The 12,740-nt window shown below is 38.2% G+C and overlaps 1 protein-coding gene across 4 annotated transcripts in view; it reads right to left on the bottom strand.

The window, feature by feature from the left end:
* Positions 1-12,740, bottom strand: part of Chd1l (chromodomain helicase DNA binding protein 1 like) — a 93,587-nt gene that overhangs the window by 35,166 nt on the left and 45,681 nt on the right. For 3 of the 4 annotated variants that reach the window (XR_010049893.1, XR_010049894.1, XM_063256753.1), the window contains exons 11-15: positions 11,807-11,880; positions 10,353-10,463; positions 6,879-6,993; positions 5,465-5,618; positions 2,513-2,678 (exon numbers count right to left, since the gene is read on the bottom strand). Coding sequence is in view for 2 of the 4 variants with exons in the window: in XM_063256753.1 (XP_063112823.1) it covers positions 2,513-2,678; positions 5,465-5,618; positions 6,879-6,993; positions 10,353-10,463; positions 11,807-11,880 (620 nt within the window). In the remaining 2 variants the exon portion in view is untranslated. The remainder of the gene's footprint in view (positions 1-2,512; positions 2,679-5,464; positions 5,619-6,878; positions 6,994-10,352; positions 10,464-11,806; positions 11,881-12,740) is intronic. The other variant, XM_063256762.1, reaches the window with a different exon arrangement.

The following is a 12,740-nucleotide window of genomic DNA, read 5'->3' as shown; positions in this document are numbered from 1 at the left end:
CTCTAAGTGAGACAACAAGGGGTCTGAGATCTGCAAGATCAGAGAATTGGAACAGAAGGGACTAGAACACAGATGGAACCAGAAATGTGGAAAGGCACTGCTTTTTGAGGACAGAAAGGTAGATAAGGAAAGGGAGAGATCACTTCAGTTTTATGACAAAGAGAAAGACAGAAGTGATTAAAATTCAAGTTCTATGGAAACAAAAGAGAAAGAAAAAACCCGAAGGCAGGGCCAGGCCCTTCCTACCAAAACAAGAAGACACCATCTAGAAAGACATCATGCTTTCCAGAAGAAGGTACTGCTGAACTAAGAAACCTGGTGAGCCTGCCACATCTGTCAGCCTGTCTATACTGACTCCCAGGGCTCCTAGAACAGGCAAACTGTCATTTCACAGTAACCATGAGACACTAGGAAACATTCTTACAAAGCTACTATGTGAAAAATAACACTTCGAGTAATCCCAGCACTCAGGAGGCTGAGGCAGGAGGATCATTGTGGGTTCGAGACCAGCCTGGGCTACAAACTGAGCTCAAGGCCAGCCTGAACTGCATAGAGAGACCCTGTCTCAAAAAGACAAATAAATAAATAAATAAGCAACACTTCAAATTCCAACTTCAAAAATTCAGAATAGATGCTGATCATGTGTGAGGGCGAGTGCAGTCCCCAGCAGTACAAATAAAAAAAAAAAAAACAAAAAAAACACAGAGTAGAAAGAGACAGACAAATGTTGACCAACTTCAGAAAGAAAAAGAGGAAAGAAAGAGAAAGAGACAAAACCATCTCTTATACCTTAGGTGATTCCATACATAGAAATGGAAAGAAGAACAAAGCACATAACAGAGTCTTCACTATGGCTGTGCACAAATAAATGCTCAACATTAACTCTAATTATCTGTAATTTAAACAAGTCATTCATCTATGCATAAGAAGGATCAATTCATGCATAGCAGCATTTTAATCATTTAGCAGTCCAATTATTTAAATACAAGATAAAAAAAAAATAGCATATTTTTCATTAATTATAAAGATAATATTGCAGGAAATATAAAAGTGACAATTTTATTAAATTTATTCTGTAATTTTTGTGTATGGTATATCTTAAAACATTAAATACATAATACATTACAATCTGGATAGTAGTATCTAGTTTTCTGAATTTTTCTAGGCCATTTTTCTTTTTCTTTTTTGGTACCAGGAATCAAACTCAGCACCTTGTGCTTGTCAGGCAGGTGCTATGCCACTGAGCTATATCCCCAGTCTTTCTTTGAACAACACATTTTACACTGTCCTTTCTGTGGGTGGTATGCTTTCAATACAATGTCTACCCACTAAATGTAATGATGAAGACATAAATGATGGATCTTGGATGGTGTTTTACTATCCTATATTTTTCAATTATTTGTTCTATTAGACCTACTTTAAACTGTAAATGACTTTTTGAACCCCCTTGTTTTAATAACAAATGAGTTCCATCTTGTTTGGTCCAGAAGGTACACATGTATTTTATAATGATTTTTTCCTCGCTTTTAATTACAGTATAGCTTCTTAAATGTTGGTCCACTTTGTCATACCATTTATTAGCATTATTATAATCACTGCTCACTACTGAAATTTTTTCAATTTTGTTTCTCCTTGTAAGCTCTGCCATTTCTTTATTATGAATGGTTGACAAGAAGGAGGTGTCTTTCTTATCTTTCCATTTCATAACACAGACTTTTCCTCTCTACTCTGCTAACATTTTTCCCTTTTCAGTATTTTCTTTTTCAGACTTCTGGCACTTCCTTCTTATTTAGTCTCAGGTCCTAAATCTGTCTGTTTTGTATTGTAAAAGAGTATCACTGAAAAAAAAAAAAAAGAGTTCTGGAGAAGTATAAAAATTATACCTAATGCACTCAAAAGTTTTTATAAACTGCAGCACAAAATTGTATGTTATTTTTCACACATATGAATTAATAAAAGGAAATAACCAAAACATTATTATATTTCACAAAAACAAATACCAAAAGTGGATATAATGTTCTATATAAAAAATGCATACAATAGTCAATATAAAACAAATAAACATACGCACAAGTGTATCTTGTGTAAACAAGAATCAAACAGTTGAAATGACACCTGCCTGACTGACATCTGGGATAGTCAGTACATAAACAGACGTGCTGCCTCAGTAACTGTGGGGTAAACTTTTAAATGCTTAAAAACAGAAAAATAGTTGGCTTTACTAATAAGTAAAGGAGAAGATACTACCAAGGGAGGAAAAATACAAATTTAATCCTGGATACTGATATGACCTTTAGCACTAGTATCTTGAGTTCAAAGTTCAGCTACCAGAGAAAAGGCAGATACATTTCCAGTTATTTTAATACAGGTTCTTAGACCAAAAATATCTTGAGGATTATGCTCAAGATGGCAACAGGGCTGGATAAGGAAAAGATGTCCCAGACACCAGGACCCAGAACTGCCATGCCCTAGTTTAGGGGACTGCGCCACTTGCTCTGTCTTAACCACTCACTTCCTTCCGCTTGCTCTTCACTCCCTTCTCCCGCGGCAGGCAAAGCATCAGAGACCCACTGGCCATCTTTCGTTTCTCCAAGGATGGACTCCAGGTCGATTTCATCCATAGTGCTCCCCTCAGAGAACAGCAGTTTGTCCAAGCCAAATTTAAGTATTTCAGTCAACTTGAATGGATAAAATAAAAGAATGTGATTAGTTCTCCTGAAAACAAACACTGGGCTATCAGCAATTTGTTAAGTAAACAACATAGGCACTCTCCTTCCTTAATGGACAGTCAGCCTTTCTTCTCTCCTGTCACAGACAACTCCAGCCAGGGTGTTTCATAGCTGGACACTGGGTAGGCAGACAGGTGACAAATGATGATGACAACCACTGTTTTGACAATTCTCCACAAAACAAAAAAATTTATAAGCCTTCCTCTATTTATGTATTTATTTGTATATTTACTTATTTCAGGGTAAAAATAAAACTGATTTCATTTGTTTTCTATAGCACTCGTGAATTCTTTTGCACAGGCATTCTGAGCAGCCACAAGAGAAGCCAGAGATTCTGGTGGCTACTCTCCCAACACTCCCACTGCCAGGTATCTTAGAAAGAGGAAGCTCCACAGAGTATTTCACCTCATCATAAGCTGACTCCTTCCTTTGGCATTCTGCTTCTCTATCCTAGTGGTCTAAGGAAACCCCCTGACAAAGACCAGTAATAACTGATCACCAGACCAGAAAGGTTTTCCCAGGATGTGTCTTTCTGGCTACTCCTCAGCACTCACTATCCTGCTGTCTCCCTTTATCCCTCCCTAGGGTGCCCTCAGCCTACTTTTTACTACAGGAACCACCCAGAGAGCTTAATATACTCTGCCTTTCAACTGCTACTTCCCTTGTGACTCTCCTTCTAAGCATTGAATCAAAAATTCTGAACTAAACTGGATTCACATCCTGGATCTTCATTCGCATCTTGTTCTTTTACATTTGAGTTAATCATCTCTAGATTGCCTATTTTGTGTATAACTTGCAAACCTTCAGGTATTCTGTAACAACTCACTAAACCTTAGCTAGCTCACCTAAGCATGAGCATTCCTGGATATGCTTATGCTTAACCCTGCTATCACCAAGACACATTTGGTACCAAAAACAGAACATAACCATCTATTTATGGTAAGGATTAGTACACAGTGGTACCCTTCCTTCAGTATGCTAGTATTGATACTTGCCTCCTGGCTTCCCTTGCTGTTACTCTCTTACAATATGCTTAGTCATTAGGGAACCACCTGTGTTTTAAGAGACGCAGTACATTAAAGAAATTAAGGACTGTGGTTGGAGTTTAAAGAAGGCTTGGATTCATCCTAAATCTGAATGATTTTAGGTAAATTACTAAAGATGGGGATAAAGGTAGTGCCTAGCCATTATTATTTTTATTCAATGCAACACCTGGAAAGAAGCACATGAGATAGTAATTAGTATACAGTAATCATTCAATAAATATTTTATATCTACATCTCTCTTTTCTGTTGCTATTGTAGGATGAACCTGCTTCACCTTTTCATGGCTTTCCAACTCCTTATGGCTTAAAATTGCTTCATGCTAAAAACTATGTGGTTTTTTTTTACTATTAAATTCTTTTTATTAAAAACTCTCTTGCCTTTTTTTGAGATGAGGGTACTGGGTTAGTACCTATATTTTTAGCAACGACAAATAACTCACAGTCTGGATGAGGAAGAGAATTCAGACAGTGGAGGCAGAATACAACTTTCCAACAACCACATGTCAGGAAGAAAGACTCATGGAAGCCTGTCCACCACCCACTAGTCCATGTGGCTGTAAGTATGGGCAAGAGCTACTCTGCCTACTATCAATATTGTATAAGTTTTTCCCCTACCTGTTGTATTTCTTAGTAAGCTATTCCTTCTAAAGCCTGGTTTTTCGTGCAAATTTTTCTAAATGAAATCCTTTTTTCTTGTCTCCCTTTGACAACAATTTCTTTATATTGTTTTTCCACAAACCCCACTGAATAAAGCCTACACTGTCTTCATCTTTCTGCAACTCTGCCCTACTGTCTATTTTTTCTAACTTTTGTTCTCATTATCCAGGTTTAAAGCCTTACGGCCACCTTCGAGTCTTCTATGTCCCTAGCTGCCCACCTCAGGACAACTTCTATCATTTCTTCTCTGCAAAGTTTTCCACACCAGACCTTCCTCTGCCACTACTCTTAGCAGACATTTATCTTACTTCAAGCCTGTGTCTTCCTACAACCTTAGGAGTTGGTCTCTTTGTATCCAACACCTCAAAAAAGACCTGGGATATATTATAACATATGGGTTCTAATTTTAACTTCAGGAGTGCTATAGAGTGCTTCTTCCAAAAGGAAGTCTTCTCCAGAATCTTCAACACCAGCACTTAATTTGCTGTGATTTTCCCTTCTCCATGCAAATTAAATCTTTCATTTATTTCTCTACTGAATGTTTTTCAGCTCTTGGTCTTATTCATCTCCCTCTGAGTATGAAATGAGAATTGTAAATCACTGATTAAAGGGTCTGGGATTGAGGAAAGGAATTAATCATTATTGATTACATTCAGTTCTTTTATTCAAGCTAATATTTTTAGTAACCCTCTGAAGCAACAGCGGCATCCTTATTTTTAAAACAACAAAAAGAGTGGATCCATGCCTATTCAGAGCCACAGTGATGAATGATGAGGTTTCAATTCAAGTCCAAATGTGATGGCTCACAGTTCATCCTCTCCATTCCGTGTTCTACCACTTTACTTCCCTTATTTATTTTTACCTCCCATAGCACTCTGCACATAGTAGGTACTATGGCAGGTATGATTTCAGAAAACAAATGCATAGCTGAAGATGGTAGATGTTTAATGCTGGTGTCTTTCACTTACATACTTATCCACAGACAGCACCAACTATAATTCATGACTATTCTAATGAGGACAACATACTCTACCTGGAGGTCAGCATCAACTGAAGGCTTCTGGGCTCCCAGAGTAAAGTGTCCACCCTCTATGATCATGTTCGTGAGCTGCAGCTTGGAGGCTGCTCTCCTATACACTATTTCTTCCACGGTGTCTCGGCCAATCAGCCGAATAACTTTAACAGACCTGTACATACATCAAACAAGTACAGTGTGCTATAAAAGTCTATGAAGCAAGTGACCTTCTTTCAATCCAGAGATCTGGGGCTGCCGGAGGTGAGTTCCAGGCCATTAGCGAGGGCCCAGGTAGAGTTTAAGATCATTGCTCCCAGTGGTTAAGGACCCCCCCAGCATTTAGCTACACTAGACTAGGCTTGGGAGGTTTTGTGGGCTGACTAGACCACGCCCAGCGACCTTCTTCAATCAGAGGAGCTGAGGGCATGTGAAGAGAGTTCCAGCACATCAGTGCTTGCCCGGGGAGAGCTCTGGACCATCACCCACAGTGGTTAGGAGCCTGCCCAGTTTCCTCGAACACCAGAGGTGGCACGGGAGGTCCTGTGAGCCTGACTGGACCATACTCAGCAACCTCCATTCAGTCCTAGGAGCCAAGGGCATAGGAAGTGATTTCCAATACACCCAGGGGAAGTTTTGGAACATCACTTGAAACACAGAAATATAGGAAAATGATAAGATGAAAGACCAAAATGCAATCTCAAACCTCCAGCCCATCCCAAAAGTCTATGAAGCTGAGGGAAAGCATGCCAGTAAAAACACCTAATGGTATGCAAAACTAAATACCATGTTCAGGGTACAGTTAAAAAGACTGTTGAATTTGGACTGGAGCACTTTTTAGAGAGAGAGCTGGCATCACTAGTGGCATCTTTGTTTTTTGAAAAGCAAAACTAGAACAAGTCTAGGAGGTTAACATATGTGCTCAGAGTCATATAGTCATCACAGTAAGTAATGAGGCTTGCCTATGAACCCATGTTAGACAGATCAAAGCTCTCCTCTTAACTCTACATTAACTGCCAGCAGGGTGACCATATATAGGATTCCTTATCTGTGGCAAAATTTCTTATCTGGCACAAATTCACCATCTCAGGTCAAAAGATAACAACTATCTTTTAGCTTGCCCATAATCCTTTAACTTCATTTTTTTAAACTGAGTTAGCCCCTACTTTGAGAAATGAATTTTAATAATTTTTGAAGGTTCCTTTGAATCTTTTCACAATTTTAACTTTTCTCTTTTCAACAAAGTTGGTCTGGATTGATAATGTGACACACCCAACATGACGTGAAGAGTCAGCATCAAAGCTGACTCAGGACCCAGGAGTCTCTTGAATCCCAGTTTGACATCACCACCAGTACTATAATGTTCACCTTCTTCCCCAGACTAGACCCAAACAAGTTAAGGACGCACAAAAATGCCAATGCATAACTCACTCACTTATTCTGGCCAATTCGATGAGCCCTGGCAACAGCCTGCAAGTCATTCTGGGGATTAAAATCACTGTCAATAAAAATAACGGTATCTGCTGCCGTTAAGTTCATGCCAACTCCACCTGAAATAATGCAAAAAAGGAGAATGGTCAGCAGCACACAAATGAGGAACTGGAAAATACAGATAAGGCTATCCTGGGTCATGCCAATAAAGTGCAATCAGTCAAGTCAACCAGCTTCACCCTTCAAAATGACATGCTCACCCCCAACTCCACAGCCTCACAGTGATCCAAAGAGCTACCCAATTTCATATTGTCTGACTTGGCAACATTTAATCCAGTACAACAACAATAGCATAATACTCAGCCAGAAAGATAAACTTGAGTCATTTGTAGGGAAAGAGATGCATCTTGAGACCATAATGTTAAGTGAAATAAAACACACACAAGCTTAAATACTACATAGTCTTTCTTGTATGAGAAAACCGAAGTATAAATAAAGAGCAAAGTAAAAGATAATAGGAAGTAGGGAGAAAGCTCTTTCTCAAAGGGGGAAGGTACAAATAGATGCAGGGAGAGTAAAAGAATTGGGCTATGTAGTGTACAGGTCCCAACTCCACAGGAATATAAACCCTAGGTACCGCAAACATGTACAAAAGGGGGGGGGGGTCAAGAAATGGATGGAATGGGGAAGGAAGAGGAAAGAAAGGAAAAAGAGAAATTAAAATGTGTCATAAAATTTAAAATAACAAATAACTACAAAATGAGGGGAGCAGGGGTATGCTGCAAAAAAAGTGCTTAATTTAGTGCCATGTCTTCTGTTTAAAAATATCAATTGTATTTTGCTTAGAATAGTCTGGGAAAAAAGACCCATGTTCTTGCAGAAAATAGCTCTACATATGAGCCAGGTCTGTTGTGAGCATTACTAAGAGAATGGCACTTAGCCACATTTGCAAGCTATAACTAAGAAGACCCTTAAAACAGCTTAATGAGAAGAAGGGTGATATAACCCTGAACAGAGTGCAAAACTCCCTCCCTCTCACTAGAGAAACCTCAGCCAGTCTTGCTGAACTATCTATCACATTAATCAAAGGCAAAGAAACAAAACCAATTCAAGACGAGAACACTTCATGCAACACCCTTCTGATCTTTCTCCAGTGTTACAAGAAAAGGGCTGAATGGGTGTCTTGAGTTCCAGGAATTAAGAGAATCATGAAACAAATTACAGCCTTCTCTTTGATTAATGTGAAAACTAGTACAAAACAAACGCACTCTTGCCAGGGATGTTAGAGCTCACTGACAAAACCAGCAAGCCTGAAAGAATTTGTTCTAAGAGCTACAATGAGGGACTGCTTCTCAGAAGGACTACCAATTCGCACCTGGATCTCAAAGCAAGTCAGACAAGCACTATTTTATTTTATTTTATTTTGGATCAGGGATTAAACTCACGACCTTGTGCTTGCCACGCAGGCACTTGTGCCACTGACCTCTATCTCTGGCCCCAGACAAAAACATTCTTATTAAAATCTTCACATAAAACTAATGTTCTAATAGAGATAATAATGATTGATTACTAAGAGGTGCTAAATATTGTGTCTTATAACGACAGCTACACTTATGTGGTTTACTACTTGCCAAGCATTATTGTAAGCAAAGTTTTCTACCATGGTCAGAACACTAGAATCATTTCTATTAATTATCCCTATTTTTAGACATTGAAATAGAAACACAGGGCCAGGGATTTAATTCAGCAGCATAAGCCCCTGACTGGCAAGCACAAGTTCATGAGATTGATACCCAGCATCAAAAAAAAAAAGGAAATACAGAAAAGTTAAAGGACTTTCTGAAGTTGTACAGCGGAAGACAAAAGAGCCATGATTCAGTTCCACATGATCTGCCTCCAGAATCTGTGGTTTTTGTCTATTTGTTTTTAAGATGAGGGTCTTGCAATGTTTCTCAGGCTGGCCTTAACTTATAGGTTCAAGCAAAAGCCTCTCAAGTAACTGGGACTACAAGTGAATACCATAGCACTTGGCCCAAGACCCTGCGTTTTTATATACTACTTTCATACTCCCTAGGCACTATTTCATTTAAAAACATATTCCATAAAAATTACCTTCTCCTTGGGCTACCATTGTTTAAAGAATCTAGCTCTTGTTCAGTAACAGTGGTATTTATTTTTATAAATATGCTATGGTTAGTAGCTTTCAACATATTCATGAGCTATCAATGCCACCTGGTGGCAATACAACTCAATCAGAAATATCTGAAAGCTGGAGGGAAATCTGTTAATTGAAAATGCTGCAAAACTCTAGAAAAATGTGTTCATAAATAAAACAGCACTTGGAAAAGACTAATGTCTGCATCTGTTTCAGTTCCTAAATTGTCCACTAGTGTCCTACAAGGAGATTAACTGAAAAGTAGAGATCATTTTTCTCTTAATTTTAGACATTTCAAACATAATGTTCTTTGAATATGATAAAAATTTTTAAAGCATAACTGCACCTGATCCTTCTAGTTTTTCCAAAGATTAGCCAAGACAGCTGTTCAAATGAAGAAATGACTGAGATGTGGAGCACAGCTCATGACCTTGGAGGAGTGAAGCCAAACGAATTATGATTCTGTATTACTTACTGATTTTACTACAGACACAATACACACGGTGGTAAAAGAGATCTCATGGACTGGAACTGTATCTAATATTCTTTTATAAGCCTTTATAGTACTTAATAAACTTCCTAAATATGACTGATCTCTCTGTAGTAAATGACACATCTCTTTTTTGTCCTGGCAACTACTCCATCCCAATTTGGGTCTACAAAAGCAAAAATAATGAAACTACATTATGAGTTCAAAACTAATTTAAATCTGCTTAATTCAGGGTATACCATAAAGCTCATGTCCATAAATTGATTTCAAACTGTTTTATAGTACAGAAAGGGACTTTCTAGCAAGTTAAGCAACATATTTATCATATATAATATTTATGATTTAAATTTCACATAGACAAGGTCACAAATAATTTGAATGGCTGGCAATTTCATTATGATCGTCACATTTTAAATAACTAGATGTTTATTAAGCTTTTGTCACACTGTTCTTCTGGAGAAAGGCAACTAGCAAAGAGTTTACCTTATTTCTCAAATTCATGGGAAAGAACTGCTTCCATTAAATGTAAAAAAAAAACTTTCCACAAAATTTTAATAATCTTTCAGGACATTTCTTGGTTGAGGAGTAAAGCAGATTAGAAGTACTTTCCAATACTACCAGGTTTCAGTCTCAATTGTCTAATGAGACCATAGCTTGGACAGAAAAGAGCACCATGCTATAAATTCAACACTTTGATAAATCATGTTAATGACCTCAGGCCCTTGTTTGGTAATAACCTTTGGTAATAACCTCAACTTTCAGAAAACTGCCCTAATGACTGGGATGTGAAAGCACTAAAAAATCTTTTTTTCCCCAATACTGATGTGGCCTACCTGCTCTGGTACTCAGGAGAAAAACAAAAATGGGCTGCTGTCCAAAGTTCTTAATGGCCAAGTGTCTCTCTTCTCCTCTCACAGAACCATCCACACGCTCGTAGCTGTAGCCTTTCCATACACAGAAAAAAAAAGAGAAGAAACACAGAAAAATCTTAAATCTTTTCACGGACTCTGGGAAATAAGAAGTCAGTCCAAACCAAATCCAGGCCAGGCGTGGTGACACATGGCTGTAATTCTAGCACTCAGGTGGCTGAGGCAGGTGGATCACTGTGAGTTTAAGGCCAACCTGGGCTACACAGTGAGATTCAAGGTAACTCTGAACTACATGGCGAGACTGTGTCTTAAAAAGAAACCTGAATGCAAACTTTGTCCCTATCCCTATGTAGGTATGGTCTATGTGAATTTTTCTCATGTGAAAAATCAAAATTTAGGGGGACAATTCATCATTTTATAGAAGAACACACCACAACATATTATTCTTGTGTTTTTTAAATATATACTGTTGAGGTCTTTGGATTTATGGAGTTAACGCTCAGCTTTGACCATTCCCTGATGACCTTTCAGGTTCATATATATGGCGTTTGCACTTGCTTAGACACAGTTCTTACTAAGGCAATCAGTAAGACAAGCACACGAGACCAAGTGAGTGAGCCTGCCCGAAGGCCCAACAAGTGACTTTTGTCCAGTGAAGCCGTAGAGTCCCCCACTTATCACTAGGTGCCATACCGGGAAGGTAGACATGAATGCAGACTACATTTGTGCCTTGGAGTTTCTTCAGTGTGCTGCTGTAGCACTGCTGCCTGTGTTTGCTAGATTAGGCACACTGTAGTTCTGGGGGCCATGAAGTGGATTTGAGAGACCTACTCTGCAGCAAATTTTTAAACTGTAAGATTTAGAGCCAATACTTCATCACTGGGCTCAAGTTAAACCAAAATGTTACAGCTTTTCCCCTTTATCCCACATAAATTTACTATATATTACACAGAGTTCTATCTTCCCTATTACCTATACAGACATAGCTGATCTTATCTTTCTGCTTCCTTGGTTAGTGGAACTTCTATAATTTTAATATTCATTTTGTTTACTAATCTCAAGTGCTCAAATGTTGAGATGGGTGTTATAACACATGTAAGTCCCTGTTACTGAAACTCCTTATCATACATTTTCAAAACATTTTTGCAACATTTGCTCCAGTGTCCACAATGTTAAGTCCCATAATTGATAATAATGTGGATATTTATTTCTGCTTATGTGTCTCTATTTTGCTGTCAATCCTTGCTTTACAAAGCACTCTCTACAGTCTTTATTTTTGATTTTCTTTTGATTCTGAGTAATTTTCTTGCATTGTTTTCCTCTTTTAACAGTCTCATACCTCACATCACTTTTCAGGGACCCATCCTACTATTAAATCTAAAAAAGGTTCAGATAATGTAATGGTCAAGGAGCATCACCTCTGTAATCCATATAGTCTTGAAGAATATCCAACATCTGGGTCATTTGGGAGAAAAGTAAAACCCGATGGCCCCTGGGAAAGAAAACAAAAAGGAGAAACTGCCAAGAAAATAAAGTAGAAATGTGTGATATAATTTACAGTCTTTTTCAGAAATTCTGAATGCTTTATACAAGAATATACTTCTACACACAGCTGTATCCTTCAAAGAGGCAGTTCTTAAACCAGAGCAGAGATATTCCCAGAGGCAAACATCACTGTACCAAGGGGTATGTGAAGCCCTAAAATAAATAAGCAGCTCCTTCCTGGAATGTCAATCTACTCAGTGGAAAAAAATATAAACTTTCACTTTAACAGCAAATTAAATACACACACATGAACAGTAAACAGTGAAATTCAAATATATGCATGCACACACATGTACACACACACTGAGACCCCAAAGCTAACTACAGCAGCTCCTTACTCAGGAATGTAACTCATTACTGCATATGGGCATAGTGGTTGAAAATCTGAGAAGCATCACTTTAGAGAAAAAGAAGCAGCTGACTCCCCAAGGCATGAAAAAATATTATATGTAGGGAGGGGACAGGAAAGAAGGCAAAATCATGGATTAAGTCAAGAATGCGATTAGGGCTCTAGGCGGGACCCTAGAACAGACTCAAAAACCAAAAGCCAGCTCTGCCTACAAAATAGCTCTGAAAAGCAGACATTTCAAAAAGAAGTCTTGGTACTAGAAACACTACCTACCACAAGCAATTTAGAAGCCTCAACACAGAAAACAAAGTAAAAAGAAAGAAAGAAAGAAAGAAAGAAAGAAAGAAAGAAAGAAAGAAAGAGCAAGCAAATAAAATGTGGAGGCTAGATGCAACCTATAATCCATAATTCACCTAAGGCAAATCAAGGGGGCAATGACGTAGGAGAAATTAAGTCAC

Source organism: Cavia porcellus, unplaced genomic scaffold (genome assembly GCF_034190915.1).
Source record: "Cavia porcellus strain 051 isolate PalLab524CR breed Dunkin Hartley unplaced genomic scaffold, mCavPor4.1 scaffold_1, whole genome shotgun sequence".
Taxonomy (NCBI): domain Eukaryota; kingdom Metazoa; phylum Chordata; class Mammalia; order Rodentia; family Caviidae; genus Cavia; species Cavia porcellus.
The sequence above is the reverse complement of the archived record's forward strand: the minus strand, read 5'-3'. Positions and strand labels throughout refer to the sequence as shown.